The sequence below is a fragment of the Myotis yumanensis genome, unplaced genomic scaffold, assembly GCF_028538775.1.
Source record: "Myotis yumanensis isolate MYYU_CA2020_CCGP unplaced genomic scaffold, mMyoYum1.0.hap1 SCAF_3, whole genome shotgun sequence".
NCBI lineage: Eukaryota > Metazoa > Chordata > Mammalia > Chiroptera > Vespertilionidae > Myotis > Myotis yumanensis.
In genome coordinates, this window is record NW_027223754.1 from 183,608,114 (window position 1) to 183,636,110 (window position 27,997).

The 27,997-nt window shown below is 36.0% G+C and overlaps 1 protein-coding gene across 3 annotated transcripts in view; it reads right to left on the reverse strand.

Annotated features, from left to right (window-relative positions):
- Positions 1-27,997, reverse strand: part of PDE3A (phosphodiesterase 3A) — a 253,482-nt gene that overhangs the window by 98,468 nt on the left and 127,017 nt on the right. For all 3 annotated transcript variants that reach the window (XR_011470840.1, XM_070410607.1, XM_070410608.1), the window contains exon 2: positions 1,029-1,079. Coding sequence is in view for 2 of the 3 variants with exons in the window: in XM_070410607.1 (XP_070266708.1) it covers positions 1,029-1,079 (51 nt within the window). In the remaining variant the exon portion in view is untranslated. The remainder of the gene's footprint in view (positions 1-1,028; positions 1,080-27,997) is intronic.

The window sequence follows — 27,997 nt, forward strand, 5'->3', positions numbered from 1 at the left end:
AAACCATAGCTATTAGAATAACAACTGGAAACAATTGACTGACTTGGTTTTATTTTCCCAGGGACCTAAATTAAATAGTTAACCATGCAAACTTAATCACTGCATAGGTCCACGTCAGTGCTGTCAAACACCTGGGAGAATCTCACATTCCATAATGAACTTTCATAGACAGTATCTCCCATTCAACTCTCTTTTAACCATATTTCTTAGTGGCAAGTGCAAAATGTGAGCAGCAGAGGTAAACATGTCCCATCTACTTCATTTTCATTTGGCATGTTTATCATCAGATAAACTCAGGCTGCTATGAAATAAATAATTTTTATATTTCTTCACAAAATATCTTGGGAGGAGAGATAATTTTCTGAAGCTAAAAACTCAGCCTTTATTCTGTCAGGCAAAGTAATTATGGAAGCAAAACAAATCCACATTGTCTAATTAGGTCATTAAAAAGCATAAATGCGTCATGGAAGCTTTTCTCCTTGCCTAAGACATCAAGTAAGACAATGAAAACAGTCTGGTAATATAGAAAGGTTTAGAATTTGTTTCTTTTCAAAATAATAGGTCCTTTCATCTTTCTATTTCCCTAAGATGAAGACAGTTAATTTACAGACAAAATCTGTAATTAGTTCAGGGTTTAGTCTGATTATATTTCAAAATATTTAACCAAACACAGGAAGATAGAGAAAAGAAGAAATACATAGAAAATTATCAAAGGAAGTGAATAAAATCAAGAGAGTGAGTTGCTGATCAAAATGTGTTTGGCAGAGACAAGATGCTTATAAAATCTGCATTCATAAAAACACAGCCAATCTGGGATACCAGAAAGCTCTGAGAAGGAATACATTGGCCTCTGCTTTTGGGATTTGAAACCAGACTTTAATTATAGCTAACTTAAGTAAAAACAAATGGCATGATTATTTTGCCTCTTCCTCTATTTCTTATTATTTTTTTTGAGTTTTAGAAATCTCATGGCTCAAAGTGTTAAGAAATAAAATGCAAAAAAGAAACAGAAAAAGAAAATAACCTACCTGTGATCCTCTTGGCCCTCGTTTGTGGTCCCATTCTGAATGCCCCATGAGCTGTAAGATAATATAATAATTACATTAAATTAAGTGATACTTATTTTACATGGCAAATATTTTTACTCTTTCTTTAAAGAATAGGCTTTTTAAATGTATGTTTTAATAGTAATGTATTAAGTAGTTATCATGAATAAAGGAACATACATGAAGTAATAAACTTCTGGTTTAATAGGTAATATTTCAACTGCTAGTAGTTATGAAGATATTTTAATATCACTGTGTGACAAAAAGAGTTTGCTAATGGACAGCTTTACAGTTCATTGTAAGAAACACCCTGAACAGACGTTAAACCATGTTAAGCTTTATTTACATACTAGAAGCCTGGTGCATGAAATTCGTGCAAGAGTCCAGTACACTCACTACTCATGAATATTCCTGCCACTAATAATCTAGCTCACTAATAAGGTAGACTATACATCATGTTTACATACATTATCATCTTCATATAATAGCATGACTTCAGTAGATGTAATGACAAAGACACTGTTCACAAAGCAACAAAAAATAATATACCTTAGAGCATTATTAAAAAATGTTTGATGACCATATACAAAAAATGGTAAAGAAGTCTGAATTCTATAAAAATTTCAAGTGTTCAGTTGTACCCACAGAAATTTACAGGTTTAACTCAATTTCAATCAAAAGCTAATTGTACTTTTCAAGAAAATTAAAAACATACACCCAATAACCTAATTTTATCTGAGAGAATAAACTTAAAGGAATCAGAAAAATATTAGAAAAGATAAAAGTGACATAGTGGTCATTAAAATATATTATAATATTTAAATGGATTATGGGATAATGATTTAAGACTCAAAATATAAATGAATGAGATGTGTTCAGCTCCTTATTTTTGAAATGAACTCAAGTATATGTAGCAAAAATATATGAAAAAGAAAATTAAAAAATAAATGGGTATTTGATGAGTTATTCAACAAATGAAAGCATAATAATAGATTCTTTGGACTGAACCTTATAAAATATAAACAAATATAAATTCTAGACAGATAAAAGTATTTAAATTTTAAAAATATGAAACCATCAGTATAAAATAGAATAAAATCCAGGCATATACTATCTTGGAATGTAGAAAGATTTTCTAATTTATTAAAAAACACACACAAAGGTTCAATAGATCCACTATATAAAATCTTCAAATGTTATCACAAATACCACATTGATGAAAGATCTGAAGTAAATGAATAATGTATTCCAGTATATTAAGAGTTCTAAAAAATTCAAATAAATATAATACTAGTAGATAACGGGGAATTTACAGATAGGGACAATTTACAGGATGAATATCAATAGTCAGTAGACTCATGCTAAAAACTTAATTTTACTGGAAGTGAAAAAATTCCATATAAATATAGACTCATTAGCACCATCACTTACTACAAGATAAATTTGTTAATTAACAAACCAGGACTTATAAAATAAACCTCCAAAAATTTACTCTCTAAATCTGACTTTTTCCTTTGAAGCATAAAACAGTAAAATTGGCCAAAATTTATCTATCAGAGATAATTATTTTCCCAGAATTATGCAAGAGGCAAATGGGAGAAATTTAGAGTAAAGGAAGTCTATTCTATTACCAGAGGTCCGATGCACAAAATTTGTGCAAGAGTAGGCCTTCCTTGTGGCTGGGGGGATGGGACTGGAAAAGACAGGCCAGACACACCCTGGAGCCAACTTCCTGCGTCCCTCCCTGGCCTGTTGCACCTGGGGCAGCGCCACAGCTCGAAGGGCATCTGAAGAGTAAATGGGATCCTTCCAGCAGGTGGGGTCCCTCAGCCTGGTGGAATCAAGGGGCCCTGAGAGGAATCAGGCTCCCTCCTCTCTGTTTCTGGGGTGCATCACCCGAGAACCACCACTGCCAAGTCACGGCACTGTGCTGAGCATCTGCCCCCTGGTGGTCATTGTGCATCATACCTACCAGCCGGTTGGATGAGGACGGTCGCTTAGTCTTTTATATATATAAATATTTTAATATCATTAATACTAGAGGCCTTGTGCACGAAATTCATGCATGGGCGGGGGGGTGGGGGGGGAGATAGAGGGGCTGTGTATGTCCCTCAGTCCAGCCTGCATCCTCTCCAATCTGGGACCCCTCAAGGGATGTCTGACTACCCATTTAGGCCTGATTACACTGATCGGGCCTAAATGGGCAGTCGGACATCTCTCTCACAATCCAGGACTGCTGGCTCCCAACTGCATGCCTGCCTGCCTGCCTGCCAGCCTGATCACCCCTAACCATTCCCCTGCAGCCTGATCAACGCCTAACTGCTCCCCTGCCAGCCCGATTGCCCCTAACTGTCCTTCCCTACCAGTCTGGTCACCCCCAACTGCCCACCCCTGCTGGCCCGGTTGCCCCCAACTGCCCTCCTTTGCCAGCCTGGTCACCCCTAACTTCCTTCCCCTGCTGGCCCGATTGCCCCTAACTGCCCTCCCCTGCTGGCCTGGTCCCCCCCAACTGCACTCCCCTGCAGGCCTGGTCCCTCCCAACTGCCCTCCCCTGCTGGCCTGATCACCCACAACTGCCTTCCCCTGCCAGCCATCTTGTGTCCACATGGTGGCAGCCATCTTGTGTTGGAGTGATGATCAATTTGAATATTACCTCTTTAATACATAGGATATTACAAATTTGTGCAAGCCTTCCTTCCCTCGGCTGCCTAGCACCAGCTTCCCTCTGGCACCCGGGACCTGGACTTCCCTCGCAGCCCCGGCTTTATCAGGAAGGTAGTCCGGAAGGAAATCTGGTCTAATCAGCATATTATGATTTTATTATTATAGATATTTTAATGATCTGAGTTGACCAAGCATGTGTTAATATTTTTAAATGTATACTGTTACTACTTTCTTCAAAGTAATGCAAAGTTATAAAAATCTGTATGCTAAGTAAAATATAATCTAAAAAGGAATGAACTCAAATGATAAATGAGATACTGGAACATTCTTATTCAACAGAAATCAATAGGGTATTTTTCCCTTTGCACTTGAGGAAATCACACAAGGGCTTTAACATTTAAACTCTATTTTGAATTAAAATAACCGAAGCTGAAAATCAGTATTAATTATTTCAGTTGGTGTATGTGGTTTGTTATATTATTTTCTGTAATTTTTTTTAAATGCAAAGAAAGAGGTGGTGCTGTGGGCTGGATAGGATGTCAGGGCCCTCATACCTCTCCATACTTGGCACAGATGGGATGCTGGGTAGAGAGTGGGGAAGTGAGGATTCGCTTCATATTAGCACATGATAGCATATGAATATTTATCCTATTTACATATGGAATTTATTTTGCTGTCATAAGAACACTGTTCTCAGAGCATGGACCAAAGACTAAAATAGGCAGAATGTTTTTAGTATTCCTTAAAAAATATTCATAATCTAATACAAAATAATATTAAATGTAAAAATATATATACTTTTGATTAAATGAAAAAAGTGTTTAAGGTGGTAAATTCTATGTTATGTATATTTTGCCACAATAAAAAACCAAAAAAAACCCCAAAAGCTGTACCAAAATGAAAACCCCCACAGTGTGGTTAAACTGCCTGACTTACTTAATATTATAGATTAAATTAAAATGAAGCATTTGGGAACTGGTACATATTTCTGTTAAAGCAGAACCACAGGGCTAGTGTTTTAGGAAGTACAAAGATGCTTCTCTATCCCCACTCCCTTGACTAATGATTAAGACAAATGAAAAAAATTGGTCAGTTATAATAAACAGTAAAGAGGAGAGCTTGCACAATGAAGTCAATGAATTTCAGAATTAAGCGCAAACTGATGTTGATGTTATCTCAATGAGAAAGTCAAAACATCCTGTGAATCAAGCAGGTAGGATTAGTATTAAATTGCAAATGACCAAAGTAGTCATCTGACATTATCATGGGATTAGATAAAAGACATAAATGGGTCATGGACAATGAGGAACCGAAGTTGAAATTGTGGAATTTTCTTTTTGCAATTGAGTTCATCTGGGCTAAGCTTTCAAGATCAATGAGTAGCAGTATGATATCTAGGCAATTCTGGGAAAAGAGACAAAGTTTATTAACATGACACGATACTGTTTTTGGAGGAGGAATACTAGTGATTTTAAGATTTGTCATAGAAAGGTGCTAGAAATGTAAAAACAGGGGAGGGTACTGACACTGAGACTAGAAAAATTATTAAAAAAGAAAAAACTGAAATATATTTTGGTTGATAAAAAAGTATATGGCTGCTTAATTCAGTAAGGAAAAAAAGTTTGTCTCTCACCATCTATAAAAGATACTCTCATAGCTATTTAACTATGATTACTCCTCTGGGTAACAACATTTTAATAAGCATCTTACCAGAAGGTTTGGGGATATACAGGTCACCAAGGTTATGCCTATATATGGCAAACAAAAATCTTTCCATCTGAGGAAGAAATTCTCTGGGAAAAAAACAACCGCGTCCCCCCCCCCCCCCCCACTATCTTTCCTCCCTTCCTCATCCCCCATTAATATCAGGATAGGCAAAAGGAAGACCCTTGTAATTATTCATAGGAAACAAGTATACTTCCTTGAAAAGAAATATAATCTGTTATATAAAGCATTTTGAAAATCCTAACTTCCTTGACACTGTCATTTTTATCCTTATGGAATAAATTCTTCTCTCCCTCACTTTTATTTTTAATAATAAATTTCTACATCACAGCCTTCAGCTAAGAGTATGTTACACAGTACTGAGTGCCAAGGAAAACAAAACTGCTGCCAGACGCAAAATTTAAAAAGTTCACAAGAGAAGCAAAGGAGAAGGCAGCATGGAAACAAACGGTTCCATCCAAGCAGAAATATTTTTAATAATAGCATGAGAAACGAAGATAATTGAAAGTATATTTCTGTAGGTAAAATATTTACCTTCCTTGTTTATATAGTTTTCCCTCTGCTATTTTCTCCTATTTTTTTTGTATATATTATTTAAAAATGCCTCTTTAGGGGCATCTTAGAAGAATAAATTTACCCTTGCTATTATCAAAGAGATGAAAGCTGCAAGAGAACTATGACTAGTAAAAAATTATTCTTTGCATGCACTTAAAAAAGCAAAAGGTTTGATATGAAAAGGGATAACTCTTGTTCTCCCATTATTCTCAGGAAAACGATTCTCCTATTTCATTTGTGGAAAATTACTAAGACATCTTTTTGAAAAATGTATAAAAATACATATAAAGATATAACATTTCTCACACAACTCCCTCTCTTTATTTCATCCAATAATCACTAAATAAACATTTATTGTATGACTACTATGTTCAAGAAACTGTTCTAGGCACAACCTACGCCTATCAGTGAACAAACTAAGAGCCAGCTCTATTCTGCTGGCACTTATAATTCTAGTGAAGGAAGATCAAACACAAAGAAACAAACATATAATGTACCAGGTGATGATAAACCTGTAAAGGAGCTTGAAGTAGGGTAATGGAGGGTAAGGGCTAGGAACAGAAATAATTTATATAAGTATATCAGGGTAGTCCTTTCTGAAAGAGTGGTATTTTAGCCAGATATTGTATAAAGTGAGAGTCCCAGACACCCAGATATCTGGAGAACAGATAGGCCAGGCTGAGCAAACAGAAGATGCAAAGACTGTGCAATGGGTGTAGGAATGGTACATCTGACTTATTTTAAGCCAAAATTTTTAAATGGGTTGGGTCTTTTTAGCCATAGGTATATTATTACATATTTTGTATTTATTCCCTTTCACTGGTATAAAATTGTCCAAAAGTTAACCAGCAGCTCCACTAATTAAAGATTACACTTTCTAGAGATAAACTCATGGACCAGGGATTCTCCCTTCCTCAAAGTCTTGCTCAATTTCATTCAATACAACAAGAATTTGTGGAGCACGGACCGCATCCTTATACTAGTCATAGTTCATAGCACAATTTTGCTGGCCCTTTACATGAGTTTTGTTTTCAAACTCATAAAATGCATCAGAGCAGAGGCTCGCTGTTAACACCACTTGCTATGCTATGCATGGAACTTTCAATTTGATAAGCAAATTACAGCTCCTTTGCCCCTGGCAGCTCCCTTTGGATTCTTCCCTTGGCATGCTCTTTATTTTTTTTAATGAGTTTACTATGTATGTTTTCTCTCTCCAGAATTCCATGTGGAAAGATGGGTTTGGACTGCTCACTTCTCCGCCCACAGGGCTTACTGAATGGCAGTGGCCTGGCCTGGGAAGATTGGTGATTGACAGTTTGGGCCAGCTTAGCTCCTGTCTAGACCTTGCAAGGGAATAGCTCTTAATCCTTGGTGTATTTTTCCTTTTTCCTCTTGTTATCCATGGGGCAAGAAGCCCACACTGCATTGCACTCTGCAAAAAATCAATACTGAAGTCTGCATTAGGCTTAGGCCTTAGGCCAAAGGTGTTAGCAGAATCCCTGAGGCTCCCACACATTGTCATCCACCCCTCCTGGGCTCTACATGGCATTTGGCACCTAGGAAGGCCTAATACAAATGGCACTGAAAAAGACTGAACCTCCTTTATAATGAAATTTATAAACTGGGAGACTCCAACAGCTTCCTTTGAGGAAACCAGATTATCAGCAGCCTCAGTTCTTAGTCACAGCCCACCTTCACCACTGTCACTTCATCACATCGCCCCAAACCCCAAATCCATCCCACTCTGCAGGGCATCCAGTGATGGGGATGTTACTGAAAATTTCATAAGGAAACAGGACATGGTTACATTACACAGAATACCATGGAAAGCCACAGAAATATTCATCATCGATCTACGAGGGTATTACAAAGCTTTTTGTTGTTTTGTTTTGTTTTTTTGGTGTTTTTGTTTATTTTTTTGGCAGCCATCACCACCTCTGCCCTTTCCTCTTGGGGTGGGGCAAGGAAGTAAGCCTTTCAGCTTACTGATCCCAGCCTTCAATGCCTTGATAATCTTGCCCAGAATACAAATATCTTTTTATCATTCTCAGAAAAATTTAGTTTTCTCCCAGTATCCTCATCTTGAATCTTCAGACACATTGGCAGGAAAAAAAGAATTCTTTAGAATTGACTCTCTCAGCAAGCATTGAGAGCCTGAAAACAGTAAAGCACTAAAACACTGAAATTAAAGGGTATATTTTCCTTTCCATCCACTAGGCAGAGAATAAATCCCTGATACTGACGCTTAGGGTTCCAACCCAGCAGCCAGTAAAAAATTTTATAAATATTAGGGAATGAGAAAACTTCAAATAAGAGAGAAATCCAAATATGCTGGACTTTGAAAGCCCAGCCTCTCCAGTGCAAGTTCTGTTTCTATTTCAGATAATGATGTTCCCACATTCCGGTTTAGAATGTTTCCATAATTCTATTTCTGTCCCTGTTATCATAATTACAATCATCACCCTAAACCTATATGTGGCCGCTGCTGATACAAAGCTTCAATTATTTTTACTTAAAATATCTTGACTATCTGGATCACATAGAATTTTTGTACTTTTATTGGTCCTACTGATAATGCGATCACAACAGTCTTGCGTCGAAACACAGTGAGATACTTTATAGAGAAATGGTAATAGAGTCAAATAAGCTTGTGAAACTCTGCATAATATACTTACTCCTTGGATAGTGCCAGATATTAGCATTGCTGACATTTGGAGGAGTCCTGAGGCAAAGGAACTTAATTCAACTAAATATTTCCAAAAGCACTTGATCATCAAACACTTTGTTTCAAAAGAGATGAATGGTTTTCCATGGAACACATTTTGAGAAACACTTTTTGTACAGTTTTCTAAATGCTTTTCTTATCCATTATTTTCTTTCATCATTATTGAAAAGATAGAGACATATGATCCTGATTTTATGGATATGAAAATGAACTAAAAGAGGTGAAATTGTAACATAACTAGCCAGTAGTTAGACATGGATTGTGCTAAGTGAAATAAGCCAGTCAGAGAAAGACAAGTACCATATTTCACTCATATGTGGAATTTAATATATCCAGTAGGTCCTCGGGTTACATTGGAGATCTGTCCCAACAGCGCGGCATAATGCGATTTTTGCCGTAAGTCGGAACCTACCTACATAAGCACCTACGTCACTCACATGGAGCACATACACAGCAGTAATGAAGTGAAACAGTAAAAAAAATGAAAAGAAAGATAACAATTCCTGACCTTTACTTGTGGTAAATAAACAATAAAAAAGATAAAGCACATATGTACATATGTTGAAATGATGGAACTTTTTTTTTTATAAATAAATGGGAGATGGCGACGTAACCACGAAATGATGTACGTCGAGTCTGACATAACCCGAGGACTGTCTATAAATAAACTGATGAACAAAATAGAAACAGACTCATAGATACAGAGAACAGACTGACAGCTGTCAGAGGAGAAAGGGCAACAATAACTCCAAAACACCAAAATAATAATAATAACAATAATAATAATAGTAATACCAAAACAGACACATTCAACAGTATGGTGATTGCCAGAGGGAAAAGAGGTGAGGGGGAGGAGGAAGGGGATAAAGGGGGAATAAATGGTGGCAGAAAGTGACTTGACTTTGGGTGGTGAGTACATGCTACCGTATGCTGATGCTATGTTATAGAGTTGTACACTTGCAACCTGAATGGTTTTATTAACCAATGTCACCCCAATAAACTGAATAAAAAATTAGGTCAAATGGCTGCAAATTATATACTTTTTTCCCTGCTGTACTACTTTTAACAATAAATAGTTAATAATTATTGAGTCCTAACCAAATCTCACAAAAGTTGATTGGTAAAGAAAAAGAAAAAGACATAAGATTTGGGTTGTGTTCATGGTGGTTAAACTGATGGATTTATTTCTCAAAAATTCATGTCACTCTCTAGTCTCCACCTCTTTAAAAAAAAAACACTTTGAAATAAAATAAAATGTTAAATTTCCTAAAAATCTTATGTAAATACAAAAAATTAATTATCTTTTGAAATGTTGGTTATGCAATAAACTCAAAATATATAGAATATTATGTTAGATGTATAGTTATGTTAAATTCTCTATTAACACAACTCATAAAACACATTATTCATTCTTGCATTCACCTGCTTAACATTCATACATACATTATTTTAACAAATATTTATTGGGTACCCATTATATATCTAGCTCTGTGCTCTATGTAAACATAACAAATGTTGAGCTTGTCAACCCAGAGGCATCACAGGATCCTGAAGTACCTTCTGAGTCATTAATAAAGTGTAGTGTAGTGGTTAAACATGTGGGCTCTAGAGATCAGATTGATTGGTTCAAATTCCATCTTTGATAAGATTTTCAGTCTTACTAGATATAGAAACTTGGACAATTAACTTAATTTCTCTTTGCTATAGCTTCCATATCTCCAGGATTTAGGCAATAATAGCACCTAATTCACATGGGTTTTGGCTGAATTAAATGAGTCATTATATAAAGAAGGCTTAGTCTAGCACAGGGGTCCTCAAACTACAGTCCGCGGGCCACATGCAAATAAAAGTATTGTATTTGTTCCCATTTTGTTTTTTTATTTCAAAGTAAGATATGTGCAGTGTGCATAGGAATTTGTTCATAGTTTTTTTTTTAAACTATAGTCTGGCCCTCCAACGGTCTGAGGGACAGTGAACTGGCCTCCTGTTTAAAAAGTTTGAGGACCCCTGGCTAGCACCTAGTAATGCCTCATTAAATGTTACCTATTATTTCTATCACTGTTAATAATTACATGATATCCTCTAGTATTGTTGAATTCTAATTCTTTAAGAAAAGTATAATTCAGATGATATCTTTGGTAACTTTTTATTAAGTTAGAATGGGAGAATCCCATTCTTTGACCATGCCAATACACAATTTACAAACTTTTAAAAAATTTTTAAGTAAAACAAAACCATGCATCATTATTCAGAGTAACATGTAACACATGTACATGACCATAAAGTCTACGGAGTCTACAGATTCATATTCAGATTTATTTTCTGCATAACAATTGGAAAATCCAAACTTTAACGTTACTAGGTAACCCTGGTAAAGAGAGGCATGCAAAAATGAGATATCTTCCTGAGGCATAAAAAGCAGCAAAAGACAAAGAAATAATAGATGTTTGAAAAGATAATCTGAGGGAAAAGCAATGTGAGAGTCTGTTTAACATGGAAAAGACTTGCATATTCAGGTGTGTCATCTATTGGAAACAAAACCAAATTCCAAAGCAATCGATAGGCCTGAAAAAAAAAGCAAATAAACTCAACTACAAAATCCCCCCCCACACACAAAATCCATGTAAATGTTTCCAAAATAACCACAATAAAAATGGATAATTACATGATCCTATATAATAAAAGGCTAATATGCAAATTGACTGAACGGCTGAACTACCAGTTGCTATGACGCACCCTGACCATCAAGGGGTGGATGCTCAATGCAGGAGCTGCCCCCTGGTGGTCAGTGCACTCCCATAGGGGGAGCACCGCTGAACCAGAAGCCAGGCTCACAGCTGGCGAGTGCAGCGGTGGTGACGGGAGCCTCTCCTGCCTCTGCAGCAGCACTAAGGATGTCCGTCAGTCAGATATTCCCCGAGGGCTCCTGGGGATGCAAGAGGATGCAGGCCTGGCTGAGGGAACCCCCTCCCCCAAGTGCACAGATGTCGTGCACTGGGCCTCTAGTATATAATAAACTAATTACTCAGCCATAAAAAAGATGAACTATTGCCATTTGCAACAACATGGATGGATCTTGGGGGCATTATGCTCAGTGAAATGAGCAACATGAAATAAGACAAAAAACATATTATTTCCCTCCTATGTGGAATATAAAACAAAAAAGTAACAAAAGAACTAACAAAACAAACTCATAGCTACAGATGGACCGCGGGAGGACTACAGGGCCATGTCTGGCCCATCTCGCTCAGTCCTAGTTGGCCAGACCCCAGCAGCAAGCTAACCTACCAGTCTGAGCGTCTGCCCCTTGGTAGTCAGAATGGTAGTTACCAAAGGGGAAGAGAGGTGGGAGGAGGGCAAAGTGGATAAAGCGGGTCAAATATATGGTAACGGAGGGAAACTAGACTACCAGTGTGAGCACACAATAGAGTATATAGATATCAGATTATAATGTTGTACACTTGAAATTTATATAATATTATTATTAACCAATTTTATCCCAATAAAAAAAGCTTTTAAGTTTTAAGCAGCAAAACAAAATGCAGTTTTCTTGTGAAATATTAAACAAAGAGTTATGGCTTTAATTTATTCCCTCTATCAACTTTATTTCAGGTGAAACTCAAATCTCTGAGCAGCACTGAATGTGACTATCCATGTATATTTCACAGTTTACTACATTATCTCATGTATTATTTCTGTCCATTTGGGTAATTGAATAAAAGTCATTTTTTTAAAAAAAGGTCTCATTTACTATTTCTATCTCTTTACTTGTTGTTTTTAGAGTGGATCACTCTAACATTTCTGTTTCCCTATACATTCAGTTTCCTTTTATTCAATGCCACATGGAAGAACTCATTTAAGGCTATTTTCCCTAAGAAATTATTAAACCTCAGTCAAACTCACCAAGGCAATTTCATGGAACTATCTATAAAGTTGATATTTACTTAGAAGAAAAATTGGAAATCACAGGGAAAATAATGAAATCCAGACATAGCCTCAGTTGTGGCAAAAGTTGTAATCCAACAAGATGTATGAGGTCTTGCATTTGGAAAGTTTTGAGTTTTTCTTTTTCTTTTTCTCCATCAAATATTCTCATATATTGCATGTGGTATAAACAACATACAATTTCTTAAACTGTAGCATTACAATTAATAATGTGTTCTGAAAACAAGAAAATTACTTTGATTCTCAAATAGTGTTCATTTGTGGACTTATAAAAATATTACTACTGTTTATAAGCTGTTACATATAGCAACAAAATGAACTAAATCAGAGGAAAACTCTCTACTTAAATCATCTTTTTTAAGAAAAGGTCTTAAAAACCAATACTGTTCTTTTTAATATTGAATCTCAATAATTCATGTGACTTAAGTTGAATCATCTTAAGTCTGATAAATGACATAAAATACTGATTTCATTTTGATACAATTTCCTCTTAATGTGAGGTTACATTTTTCTAAAACACGTTTTTTGTAATATTTTTAGTCTTATTTTATTCAATGCTTAGCCATGTTTTTTCAACAGTTGAAATTCATTTTAATAATGCATTTTCTTAAACTCAATATATCCAATACATTATCATTTCAACAGATAATATTTTTTAAAAGGATAAATGAGGTATTTTACATTCTGTCTTTCATACTCTGAAATCTGATGTAGGTGTAATTCTACACTTATCTTGATTAGGATAACAAACTTGAATTGGAAATAATTGCTCTGTAGTTAAATTCAAAAACTTAGAGTTGAAAAAGTAGATTGATATACTCAGTAATGCCAAACATACTTAGAAGTTTTCCAATAACAGAATCAAATATTAATGTTTTTTTTTCAAGAAGCAAAAAGAAAAAAATGCTTTCTGCAAAATTTTAAAGTCTTATTTTATTCAATGCGTACCCACGTTTATCATCAATGCCCAAATCTTCAGCAACATGACAAACTTTCCATCATTTTCCATGCTACTTTTCCCTCCATAAACAGTTTCACTTGGGGGAGGAGTGAAAAAAGGACAGATTGACTAAAGTGGCAGAGAACAATATGTGCCACAGCCCCATTACAAGCCCCTCGGGTGTCTTCTCTCCTCTGAACTTGGTATTGCCAAGATTACTTTACTTCCACCTTTTTTAATTAGTGAGTTCTAACAAAACTTGTGCATTTTGTCCTCAGCTTCTTAAATGTTTCTGGGGATAATTTATTATAAGGCCTGGAGATATTCTGTTAGCTCAAGGTTAAGATAAAATATATCTATGCCCCCAAATTCGATCCAGCCTCTTGCTTCTCCTTCATGGCTTCAGAATCCATTTGATAAATTGAAAGTGATTTTATGAGTTTGTTTGTACTACAACGAGTGTTCTTTTGCAGGGGCGGGGCGGCGGGGGGCGGCAGGGGGCGGGGAGTTTCTTGGAAATTTATTTCCTTTACGGACATATTACGTGGGATCTAGGGATGAAGAAAAATAAATTAGAATATGACATGATGTGGCAAGGAAAAGGGAAGTGGGAAAAACAAGGAAGCATATAGCATGTCCTGAAATTGTTTGTAGTCTTTTATTAACTGAGGTAGGTAGAATTGCAGGTGTAAAAGGGTTACCATGTTCTTCTCTGTCTCTGTTCTTACCTCAAGCACAGAGCTGAGGGATTTACTTACTTTGTTCTTTTCTTTTTTTAAAGCAACTACTAGGTACCAGAGCCTCTATTAAAGGCAAAACAAAAAGAACTTAAGTGAATCTGGAAATAATAAACCCAAGGAAATAGACAAATAGCTACTTAACAATGGCTATTAGAAAACATCATCCTGGGTTGTAGAAGAGGAAGCTTGATTGCTATGTCAATTTAACACTGACCTTGTCAATTTGAATCAATAATATACAGTGGATGGGACTTTTGCTTATTTGATTATGTGTCTAAATTGCAAATTCCCTGGATTTTTTCTTAAAAGAAGCATACAATTAAATCTTTTTTTCTTACTTCTAACCATGACTTGAAATATTATATGTTTCACCATGAGTGTTAGGGTGATTTTCTTGTTAGCCTTCATTTCTTCTTCTTTTTCTTTTTTTGAAAGGGAAATGACTGTTCTTATGCTGTTTCTGGCTCCAGGGTATGTACAAAATGCCCTAGATAGTATCCTTAGAAGACAGCCAATTCAATTCTTAAGAATCAATAAATTACACAATGTCTAGTCTCAACTTGAAAAGCATAGCCAAACTGAACTGCTCAGCTTGAGTTCGTAATGTTTTCCCTATTTCAAGTTATTATTATTCTAAACTTAAAGAATATTTATTTTGTGCACGTTCCCTATATTCAAAAAGTTCATTAAAACTAGACCCCTTTAAAATAATCCAGTTTATAACTTATTACACAAAGACAATTTTAACCTCAAAAGACAAAGTCAGTCCAGAAGTGGTTGTGACTATGCTATATATTCCATTTGTAAGTCAATATAAGAGATGTTTTAAAAATTGTTTAAAAATTGAATCCATTTAATTGGAAGATCTCTGATTTTCAGCCTCCCTCTTCCTTGCTGATTTAACAATCCAGGGCCTTGTTGTGCAAGTTACTATACATATTATATTTATTGAGTCTTTTTATAACATTGTAGGTTCCAGACTGAAATTTCTTGAAATCAAATTCCAATTTCACGCTTACTAGCCCCATGAACCTGGTTAAGTTACTTTATCATTTCTAGGTTCAATGTCCTCATTTGTAAAATGTAGATAGTAATAATATTAGCTCCTTCATATAATTTTTATGAAGATAAGATAATCACTATAAAACCATTCAATAGCTTCTCATTTGTTTTACAATTAAATTCAAATTCACTGCAATGATCTACAAGGTTTAGATATTACTTATCCTGCCTGGAATAAATTTTCCCATTTTTAAAAAAATTTTATTGTTTAAGGTATTACACATAGTACATATGTCTCCCCACCCCCCCGACCTTCCCCTGGCCTCCCCTACCCCCCAGCACAGGCCCTCGTCCCCTCGTCCCCTCGTCCCCAGTGTCTTGCGTCTGTTGGTTGTGCTTATATGCATGCATACAAGTCCTTCGGTTGCTCTCTTACCACCGCCCCCAACTCTCCCCTACCTTCCTGCTGTAGTTTGACAGTCTGTTCGATGCTTCTTTGCCTCTGTCTATTTTTGTTCAACAGTTTGTAATGTTCTTTATTATCCATAAATGAGTGAGATCATGTGGTATTTATCTTTCACTGACTGGTTTATTTCACTTAGCATAATTTTCCCATTTCTTAACACTGTTAGCTCACTCTCATCATTCAGGTTTCATTTCAAGTAACACCTTCTTAGAGACACTTTCCGTGACTGACCAATCATCCACCCATCCATCCATCACCCATTCATTTGATCAACTATCCATTCATCAAACATAAACAAATACATACTGAGCACCTACCCTGGACTGGGCTTGGTAGTAAGTACTAAGTACTGGGGTTAGAAAGTAAACAAGAGGCCAGCCTTACCTTCATCTTCCCCCATTACTCTTCAGCAATGACTGCCTGTTTCCTGCATTTACTGCAATCTAAAATGATTTTGTTTATTTCAGTACTGTTTATTGTCTGTTTCCCATTCTAGAAAATGAGCTTTAGAACAGCAGAAACCTTGTTGAACTGTGCCTGACACCAATTAAGGGAATTAATAAATATTTGTTTAAAGCATGACTGACTGATTGATTCAGAAGAAAATTAAATAAGGGGACTCAACTAGTTAGGACTTTAGATAATGTGGAGTTGATTCAAATTTCTATAGTTGTCAAAATACTTACTGATCCTCAATATCATTATGACTATAGAGTTCTCTTGCTAGAAAAAAGCTTCTTATGAGATATATATTTGTCAAATTATAATGAATAAAATGGATATGATTTTCATTTTTAACTTCTGTGGCACCTCTTTTTTTTTTTTTTAGGATTTACTGTACTTATGCTTAGGGATTGTTTTTCAAGCAAGATATTAGGAAATCATCATATACATTGAGTGGCCAGATTATTATGACCACCCCATCAGTACTTCATTGGGCCACCTTTTGCCTTCAATACTGAGGCGATTCTTCATGGCATTGACTCCGCGAGATGTTGAAAGGTGATGCGAGGAATCTGACACCATGCCTGATGAATAGCACTGTCCAGTTCTGTGAGATTTGATGGTTGTGGAACCAGCTGCCTGATGGCTCTTTTAACTTCGTCCCACAAATGCTCAATTGGATTGAGATCTGGTGATTGTGGGGGCCACCTAAGCAAGGTAAAGTCTCCCTTGTGTTCTTGAAACCACTCCTGCACAATACGAGCACCGTGGCATGGCACATTGTCTTGTTGGAAGAAGCCATCTCCATTGGGATATGCCATCAACATGATAGCAGAACTTGATCGGCGATGATACTTAGGTATGTTGTGCTATTCAGACATTGTTCCACAGAAATTAAAGGGCCCAAATCATGCCAGGAAAACATGCCCCAAACCATAACACTGCCCCCACCAGCTTGAAGGGTTGTACTCATGTATGTGGGGTGCATGCTTTCATGCTGTTTCCGCCAAATTCTCACTCTGCTATCTGCATGATGCAACTGGAAACGTGATTCATCGGACCACATGACTTTTTTCCAATGCTCGACTGTCCAATCCTTGTGTTCCTGTACAAATTGAAGACGTTTTATCTTGGTAACTGCAGACAGCAAAGGTGTTCGAACAGGCCTTCGGCTTCCCTATCCCGTACGATGCAGTGTATGGCTAATTTGCCTACAAATGTCAGGCAGTCATAATAATCTGGCCACTCAGTAAATATACATATAGTTAATCCGCATCTGAGGATATTTTTCCCATTGATTTTTAGAGAGTAGGAGGTAGGGAGAAATAGAGTATGAGAGAGAGAGAGAGAGAGAGAGAGAGAGAGAGAGATCAATGTGAGAGAGACACATTGATTGGTTGTCTCCCATGTGTGCCTCTACCAGGGCTGGGGAATACAGATTGGTGCAGCCACTATGGAAAATAGTATGGAGGGTTTTCTCAAAAAATTAAAAATGTAACTGCATTATGACCCAGCAATTTCTCTTCTGTGTATACACCCAAAGGTACCCAAAACACTAATTTGAAAGAATATATGCACTCTTATGTTCATTGCAGCATTATTTACAATAGCCAAGCTATGAAAATGACACAAGAGCCCACCAATAGACAATTATATTAAAAAGCTGCAGTACATATATACAATGGAATATTACTCAGCCATAAAAAAGAACTTCATCTTATCATTTGCAACAGCATTGATGAACTTAAGAGTATATTATGCTAACTGAAATGAGTCAGAGAAAAATAAATAACATATGATTTCACTTACATATGGAAATCTAAAGAACAAGATAAATGAACAAAAAAATTACACCAGTCTTACAGACATAGCAAACAGACTGATGGTTGCCAGAAGGGTTGGGGGTTGGGGACTTGGGTGAAAAGCTGAAAGGATTAAGAAGTACAAATTGGTAATTACAAAATAATCATGGGGATGTAAAGTACAGCATAGGGAGTACAGTAAAAAATATTGTAATAACTAAATATGGTGCCAGGTGGTTACTGAAAGTATCAGGGGGATCACTGTGCAAAGTGAAACACCTGAAACTAATAAAAGATAATATTAAATACAAACTGCAATTGAAGAATTAAATGTTTTTTAAAAGAGTAGGAGAATCATACATACATTAAAAAAGGTCACAGTAAAAAGTAATGAACCTATTTAAAAAGGGATGGACTACCCTGGTTAATGTCTTTTGTTTTTTTGCCTCCCCATCTCCCTGCCTGGAAGAGGTACAGGGTTCTGGAGATGAACTGCCTCCGCCTCAACATCCTGAAGACATGGAAGTGTAATCATTGAGTTCCAGTTGAGCAGACATGTACAAATGCAAACCAACCCTTTCTCTCCTGCCCTCTTCCCCTGTCCTCTCCCTCTCTGAGCATCAATAAAGACAGGCAACAAATATATAACAGCAGGGGCCTTGGAAATGGATGAGAAACAGACCCACACACATTAACGGATCTGGATTCCCTCCAAAACAAAATCATAACATTCTAACTATATTGGTAGCATGTAGAGAAACAATGTATGTCATTAGGTTGATTTTCATTATGTATACGATCCATATATCAAATTCAAACTCATGAATTAAACAAACGTGGTAAAACAATATCGCACAAAAATTTGAACATGAATGTACATAGGCACATTTTTTTATAACCGAAAAGTTGAAATAACTCAAATGCCCATTAACTAATCAATGGATAAATAAAATGTGGTATATCTGCACAACTTATTTGTCATTAAAAAGGAATAAAATAGTGACACATGATATAACATAGATGAGCCTTCAAAATATTATACTAGGAAACAGAGATAAATTTAAAAAAAAAGACCACAAAGTGTGATTCCTTTTATTAAAAATAGTCCAGAACAGGCAAGTCTATAGAGACAGAAAATAGATAAGTGGTTGGCTGGGGCTGGAAGTGATAGGGAGGGAGGAAGGGGTGAGAAGCGATTGCAGATCGACATAGGTTTTCTTTTGGGGATGAAGAAAATGTTCTGGAATGAGATAGTAATGATCCCACAAGAGTGAAAAAAAATACATATATATATACAACTTAATCAATTATATTCTTTGAGTAAATTTCATGGTATATAAATGTAAATTATATCCCAATAAAGCCGTTTTGTAAAATAAGCACACACACACCTCTATGCACACACACATCCCACACTAAAGAAGCTCCTTAAGAATACAAACTGATAAGCATGAGATTCATCATCTCTATTTAAATTTTTGATGTGCTGTTGAAAACGTTGTGGAATAGCGTAGAACATTATAATGAACTTGTTTTTTGTAAGATATTTTAGCTGTATGAAAGAATAAAAACAAGCATGGTTTATTTCTAGTAGAAAGTGGTATGCGCGTGGTGATTGTTATTCCTATTACTAGCTACTTAGGAATCGCGTAGGAAAATTTCCACTTACACTAATTCTACCTGCTGGTTCTGAACCATAGGGAGATTTCATAAGTATGTACTTACATTGTTTTTATTTCTAAATTGGCTCCAGGAGTAATTCTCCACTAAAGAGATATAATATTTGACATTTTTAGATTTGTTATTTTAAATTGTGGTTCACACAGTAGCTTTCATTTTCCTCTTCTCTATGATCAACCCCCTCTCACAATATATGAGTGTCCATTGCAGCACCAATATGGGCATTTGAAACTTATTTTTAATAATCTTCTTGCAATAATTCCTCAGATAATTGTTTTGACCAATATGTAGCCTTCCATATATATTAACATCAGTAACCACATAAGCCAATATTATATACCAAGAGCTCTTAGATGCTTTGTGTACAAAGAAGACAGAAATGGAATTTTGCCCATCTCATTTTAACAAAAGAGAAAGAAACATAAGCAAATTAAAATAGAATGTAAACTTGCATTTGTTTTTTTTCCTACTAATGGGTGAGTCCTTACTGTGTTCCAGGCATGCATTAAGTATTTTCTGTGCATTGTGCCAAGAAATGCTCAAAATAATCCCTGTGGAGTAATATAATTTCCCAGCATTTGTAAATTATGGAACTGTGATATACAGAGAACTCTTTACCATGTGGAATCTGCCAAAAGTCTGCCTTTGAAACACTCTTACCCTCTACACTGTACCCCTTCTCCCCCCACATATTAAGAGTGAATTGGGTGCTAATGAATAACAACTCTGGAAACCATGAGTTCTTCCCAGAGAGGCAGGGGATAACAATGAGAATTGAACTAAAGATAGGTAGGATGTGACATTAGAGTTGGGTTTTAAGGTGTGTATAGGAGATTATTAGGGAGAGGGGGAATGCTAGGTAGGCTGGGATCAGCATACAGGGTGGGCAAAAGTAGATTTTTAGTTGTGAATATGCGAAACACAGTATATTCTTATATTCTTATTTATTTTTGTATTCTATTTTTTCCATACAAAAAACTATAAACCTACTTTTGTCCACCCTTGTATATAGAACCTTGTGCATGAAGTTAAAGGGTTCAGAATAGCCCTGGATGCTTAGCTTAGTTTGTTAGAGCATCTTCAGGATACACCAAAGTTGTGGGTTTGATCCCCAGTCAGAGCACATACAAGAATCAACAAATGAATGCATAAATAATTAAAACAACAACTCTCTCTCTCTCTCTCTCTCTCTCTCTCTCTCTCTCCCCTTCCACCTCTCTCCCTCTCCATTCCTTTTACTGAAATCAATAAAAAATTTAAGAGTTCAGAATATATTTTAAAGGCAAAAGCAGACAATAGCATTTTAAAATTAATAACTCATTCCTCTCTTCTTCCTATAAGGAAATGTCTAGTCCATTCAAGATACATTTGAATTGGAGTATAAACATCTCATCTTTTCACATTCAAAGATTAACAACTTTTATGATCTCATCTGTGTTTTTCATGTACAACTTGTATCAACAGGTTATGATTAATCAAAGAAAAGCAAAACCTAATAAATTAGAAACCCAACAACAGGAGACCGAGAATTGACAACACAAAGGGTGTGTGTGTGGTGGGAATCTTACTCTTTCCTTCCTTTAAACAGTAATTTAAATATCAACTGCAGCCTGAGCACCTTTAAAGGATCCTTGAGACAGAAAATGAATCCCGTGATCTAAGTGGTCAAGAAGTACTCATATTTCCATTTCTTTGTTTACTCAGATTAGTGTAAGGGCTTGTGCCACTCAGAACATGGCTCTTAAAGTATGAATGTGAATATGAATGAGAAGATAAAAATTTAACCTCATGACATATATTACTCATCAGAGGTAGGTCATACCCACCTCATTGATTGAAGAGGACCAAAGGGGTCGTTCTTGGAGAAGCAAAGAATGAAGGCCTTCAGAAAGCCAATGATACACTTGCTTTGAAGAGGAGACCCATATTACATAATTTCCATTCACTAGTTCAACAATAATGAAGCACTTACTAAGAGCCAGATGCTGAGTTATATAAGAAAGATAAAAAGTGGAATGAGTGTCTACTTTGAAGGAAGTCTTATTCAACAGAGGGAAAGAAAAGATGTAAATGAAGATTTAAAATATAATAATATAACCCTTAAAATATCTGTTCCTCAAAGACAAGAAAGGTTGCATAAATTGTTGAACATGTGTTTTGAAGGTGAAGAGAGTTTTGTCATAAAGAAATGAAGGGAGTCAAGGGGTACAGAGCAGCTGTTCTCAACCTGTGTGTCGTGACCCCTTTGGGGGTCACCTAAGACCATCGGAAAACACATATAATTACATATTGTTTTTGTGATTAATCACCATGCTTTAATTATGTTCAATTGGTAACAATGAAAATACATCCTGCATATCAGATATTTACATTACGATTCATAACAGTAGCAAAATTACAGTTATGAAGTAGCAACGAAAATAATTTTATGGTTGGGGGACACCACAACATGAGGAACTGTATTAAAGGGTCGCGGCATTAGGAAGGTTGAGAACCACTGGTATAGAGGATCCTCCCTGATGGAATAAACATCACCAACACTCACTCATTTTGTGCAAGTACATGGATTATTTGTTCATGAAAAAAAGACTAGTCCAATGATGGACTCTACTTAGAACACACCATAAAAGTGGAGGCAAATTTTGAAGGGCCTACATGGCAGTTTAAAAACTTAAAAATTTACACCATGCTTCTAAGACACCCATTGCTTTATTCAGATTTGTTCTTTAGAAAGATACCAATTTTCAAAAAAAATGTATAATAGACTGGGGTGAGGTGAAGGTTGGAGCCTGCATGCAGGAAGGCCAGTTAAGAAACAATTCTGTAATCTGGGCAAGAGATAAGGAGGATCTGAGCCATGTCAGAGACAACAGAAATAGAGGAGGTAAAGGAGACATCCCTGTGGTGGAACTTCATTTACTTAAAAAAGACAAATTTGGACAGTTTTAGAAAGAAAATGTTACTCACAATGTGTGCACTTTTCATATTATACTATAAGCTAGTGGCCTGGTGCACAAATTCGTGCACATTGAAAGGAAAAGAAATTTTTTTTTTAATACAACAAAATGTTTAATAAGCAAATTTGTCTTAGCAAATATGAAACTGTCACAGAGGAGGGCAGGGCCACGGGACTAGAGGAGAGAACCAACTAAGTTAAGAAACCAAGGGGAGGACTAGAGGTCAAAGGGCTGGAGCTGCAGAGCTGGGGAGGGAGAGGGAGGGCAAAGGGCCGGACAACAAAATTCAAAATAGTTTGGCCATAAAATAAGAGACTTTGTCAAACATATTTTACACACATTAAATATCTACATAGAATACACATGAACTACTCCATGTTAAATAAGAATGTGACAATTGACTAGTATCCTATCTTCATATTTGTTACCACCTATTTTGCTAATATTTGTCCTTTCTGTCCTATAAATCTATCATTTTCTTTTTATTTTTTTATATATAACTTTAAAGATGACACTGCATGTATAACTATTTTGTATTCAGAGAATCTGTTAGTGAAAAAATTAATTAAAAATTCTTTAAAGTTTCTAAAGGTTTGCTTTATATATAGCTATTTGTATTTCGATGGCATATGTTAGTACTTAAAGGTATAAGTCTATCCACTTAGCAAGCTCAGGGTGTAGATGTATCAGACTTGGGTATGGGATGTAAGATATTTTTTTAAAAAGCTCTTATTTCATAGACCCTAAAATTTAATTAAAAATAGAAGCCAAAGACATAGAATAAATAATTTAAAAATTATTAAGGATGTTCCTTTTAAATGAATCTGATAATGGTCACTCTCATTGTTCAATTAACTTCTTAGTTGTTTTAGAAAGTATGACTCTTGTCCAAATGTTAACAATTTCCCAATGTCTTAATTGACAATAATTCCCCAGTGAAGCTATACTTCCCAAAGTTCAGATAAATTGCTGTCGTGCAATTTTTTTTCCAATGGAATAAATTTCACACTAAGGTTTACATCTATGCTCCACTATAAGTGAGTTTCAGAAATTTATTTCACTTCTCTGAGCTTCAGTTTCTAAATGAAATTGCAGTAATTATTTATCTTACCCCTCTCAGAGGAATTTTATAATGGAGCAAATGAGAGAACAAACATAAAAGTGCTTTCTTACTGATGTAATGGTTGTGATTAGAAGAAACATCCTTAAATTGTGAAGCAATTTTCAAACTACTGACTATACAGTTTGTAAATTTAGTATGAGGTTCAGCATAAGAAATGTAGAATTTTCTTAAATTTACAATTACGTCTCTTCACATCAAATAAACATTATTGTGCCTATAATGATGGAATAAGAAGAGATAACTGTTCGTAAGGTACTGCAAACTGTCTTACAAAAATACATATAGAAAATGTGTTCACAGAAATTCAGTTTTTTAACACAAGAGGCACTGGTTTTTCTGAGGTTACTAGAACAAATACTGGAGCAATTTTGTTTTGGAATGTCAAAATAAATAGAAACCAATCCAATAGGAACTCAGAAGAGAATTGCGTGGGTATCAGAAATATGTCCTGATAAGGAAAATCCTGTTGGCCTAGTTCTGGGTGACATTTCAAAGGATCAGTCCTCTGGATTATGATAAGGAAGAGTGATTTTTTTTTTTTTTTTTTTGGCTGAACTCTGAACCAGACAACAATAAATCTCTTTTCATTCTCAGGATCCCAATTCTGATTTGCTACAAAGTTTTGATTAAATCCAGTCAGAACTTATGTTAAATGGAGGTGTTTAAAAACATGGTTATTTTCTTTAAAATGAACGGAGCATAATTCTAATTAATGCACCCAAATGAGAAGGCTTGGGGGAGGATTTGATTGATTGACGTTCCATTTTTTAATTTGTTGAGCTTAGTGAGGCGTGTCCATTTCTCTTTTTAATTTACTAATTAATTTTAAAAGAAAGGGAGAATTATTGAAATGGTATGTTTCCACAATACCAATTCTTTATAAAGTATATTTTACATCATTAATATTCATTTGTAGACTCATATTCAATCCTTGAAAAATTATATTTAATCTACTATTGGGTTCTCACATTAGATGTCTCTCATGAAACTTATACTCTGCCTCTTATTTCCAGTTTCTGGAGAAGGTGTGCCAACGACATGTAGTAAAGTCCAGTTTACCCCTTTAAAGACCCACCTTCTAAATGAGGTCACATTCTGAGCTCCTGGAGGTTGGATGTCAATATATCTTTTTTTAGGGGTGGGGGTGGGGGGAAGAGAGATAATTCAACACATAAAATATAGGTCTTAATTTTCTCAAATATAAAATTGGGAATATAGACTACCTAATGGGGCTCACCATGACTTATGAATGGTGCAAAATAAAAAATATACTTAAAGTGGTATTGGTAGCACCTGCTGAAGAAAAGAACCTGATCGGAGCTGTGCTGTCTCCTCCACTTTCTAGGGAAACCTGAGTAGAATCAGTTGGGCACAGTGATTGGCCACGTGATTCCTCTGACAGATTTGCTGTAGAGATTTACGACTCCTGGATTAGACGATCTCCAAGACCTTTCTAGCCATTACTTTTATGACTCTAGAACAGTTTTCAGACCCGCATTCTTATTTAATAGATGAAATCAACAAAATGTGACCAGCATGTGTTTTTTCCAAGAATTTTTTTTACCAATAATTTTTAACAAGAAAACCTAATCAGAAAAAAAAGATTGTTCTCATAACTCAGAGCACTTCCAGTATTATTCTTACTAATTCTTTTCCCAATGTTCTTCAATTTTCAACACCAGTCTATTCTCAGCATAACCTATGTTTCTTCTATCCATAGACACTTCTCAGCACATGCTCACGTTAGTAAATCAGAAGTGTCATAAAACACCTATTCCCTCGGTGTGACAATCCTGGCTCAACAGGCCTCTGCTGTATATTCTATGGGAAAATCATGGATATCTCCCTGCCTCAGTTTTCTCAGCTGCCAAATGGGGATATTAATAAAAATATTATCAGGTATGTACAGTGAGTCTATATTCCTTAGCAATAAGTTATTACAAGTTAGTATAGATGCAATACGTTCTAGGTAGATAATGGCCATGTCAAAGATTTTGAACATTATAAATATCATCAAGAATACAAAGAATCAATAATAAAAGGAGCTGGATAATCCCAGTAGTAGAAGCAGCTTTCATTCATTTACCTTAGCTAGCTGCTAGATATAGTTTATCTGTTGCTGTGCCTGTAATTCAGTGTCATTATTCCTCTCTGATGCTACCATCAGAAAAATTAACTAAGCATTACTAAACACCAGTGTATTAGTGCAGCTCCCCAAATGTGATCATCCTATATAATAAAGGGCTAATATGCAAATTGACCAAATGGTGGAATGACCAGTTGCTATGACGTGCACTGACCACCAGGGGGCAGATGCTCAATACAGGAGCTGCCCCCAGCCTGCAGGCCCCAGGCCAGCCAAGGCAGGTGTCTGCAGGGGGCCCCCTGATAGCCCCACAGGTCACCCCACAGATCAGCCCTGATCGCAGCCAAGCCTAGGGACCCTACTAGGGCCTGTAGTGTTCTTCATAATATTAGTAGCTGGGGTTTGAGAAAGGAAATGAAATGAAAGCAGGGCTGCAATGAAAAGACTGAGAAATAGCAAATCAGATGTAAATTAATGTGACAACTTCCTCAGGTGCAAATTATTCCCAACCTAAATGTCCAGCAATTGAGAGTTACTATTCGCAATTAAAAAGAATGACAACAATGACCAAAAAAGGACCTATCAAAATTGCCCGGGCATTCCAAAGCCTCTGCACCCTTTGATCATCATTTTTAATCCTCCTCAGAAAGAGCTGGTTCCTTCTCACACTTTCCATCAGAGTCTGGCCTCCGAGAATCGAGCACTCCCAGCTGGGCAGGCAGAGCCTGAGAAAGTTTTGCGGGTTTCCCTTTTTTTTTTTTTTTAAAGTTATACAGACACACATAAAATGTCTGCTTCGACATTTTAGCCACCTCAACACATGAAACGATGGGGTTTAAACAGTAAAATAACAATATAATGGGGGGGGGAAAGTCTTGCCCCTGGCATCAGGTATTATAAACATCAAGGAGTGCCAGTGTAAACCTTTATTCAAGAGACTGGCTTCTTTGTCAAGCAAGGCCTTTCTTCCAAAACATCCTTGCTGCCATATGTCTGCACTCCGCCAGCTGCAGATCTAATAAGAAAGTTCTTATTCATGTTGTATAATGTTTTACAGGTTTGCCACGGGGGTCACTTGCTGCGAGTTCTTTACGTCAGAGTCAGAACTCTAACAAACAGAGAGTGGGAAGATGCCAAGAAATGTAGGTTGGGAGGAGGGAGGATGGGGGGGAAGAAAGGAAACAGCGCATCAAGCTCATGGCCTTTCTATTTATCTTGCACTCATTTAATGCCACGAGCGATCTTCTTATTATTAGGGAAGAAAAAGAGAGGAGAGGGGGGCAACTATTAGGTTGCACAAACACTATAATCAAATATAAGTCTAGAAATGTTTAACTAACTCTCTCCTGACTCACTCAGAAAGGGGAGATGCATTAATCTTTCCAGATGCTTGATAGCTAGCTATTGAATTATGCTTCTGCTCTTGTTCTCATCGTGTTAAAAAATACTAAGAAAACAATGTCTCCTAATGATTCTAAAACATAAAGATCTTATTAGGTCCATACTTTATTTCACTGAGGGGGTTGGATAAGTAGATCATCAATTACAAACACAATATTATCAATATAAACTCATATTGATGTAAAATGAGATACAACAAGTAAAAGAAATAAAACCAGTTATGACTGGCACTAAATGTTTTCTAAAATAAATGGATGATAGCTTTTATTGAATCTTCACTACTCCACATCCCACATGCCTTGTTATGAACTGATCAAGTGAATTTGTAGATTATTCAGGAAACGCAGATCTCTGTGACCAGGTGCTTAGAGGTTTATAAGGCACATTAGACATGCTTGTATTACCATTTTTCCCCATGTTGACTTGCTTTAATTGCAGCACTATATTTCTTTAGCAAATTTGACAGGAAAGCATATTTTCAAGTCAATTTTTAGATTCTGGGTACAGTTTAAAAACGTAATCACATGTAAACGAGTTATTTTTTTTTCCAAAAGATAAAATGCAATCTCAATAAAAAGGAAGTATTGCTGGATTGTTAAAATACAGAATTAAAAACCAATAAATAGGTGCCAACAGAGTTATTGACTAGAAGTCCACTTGAGAATGATAAATATTATTAGGAAGAAAAATAATTTT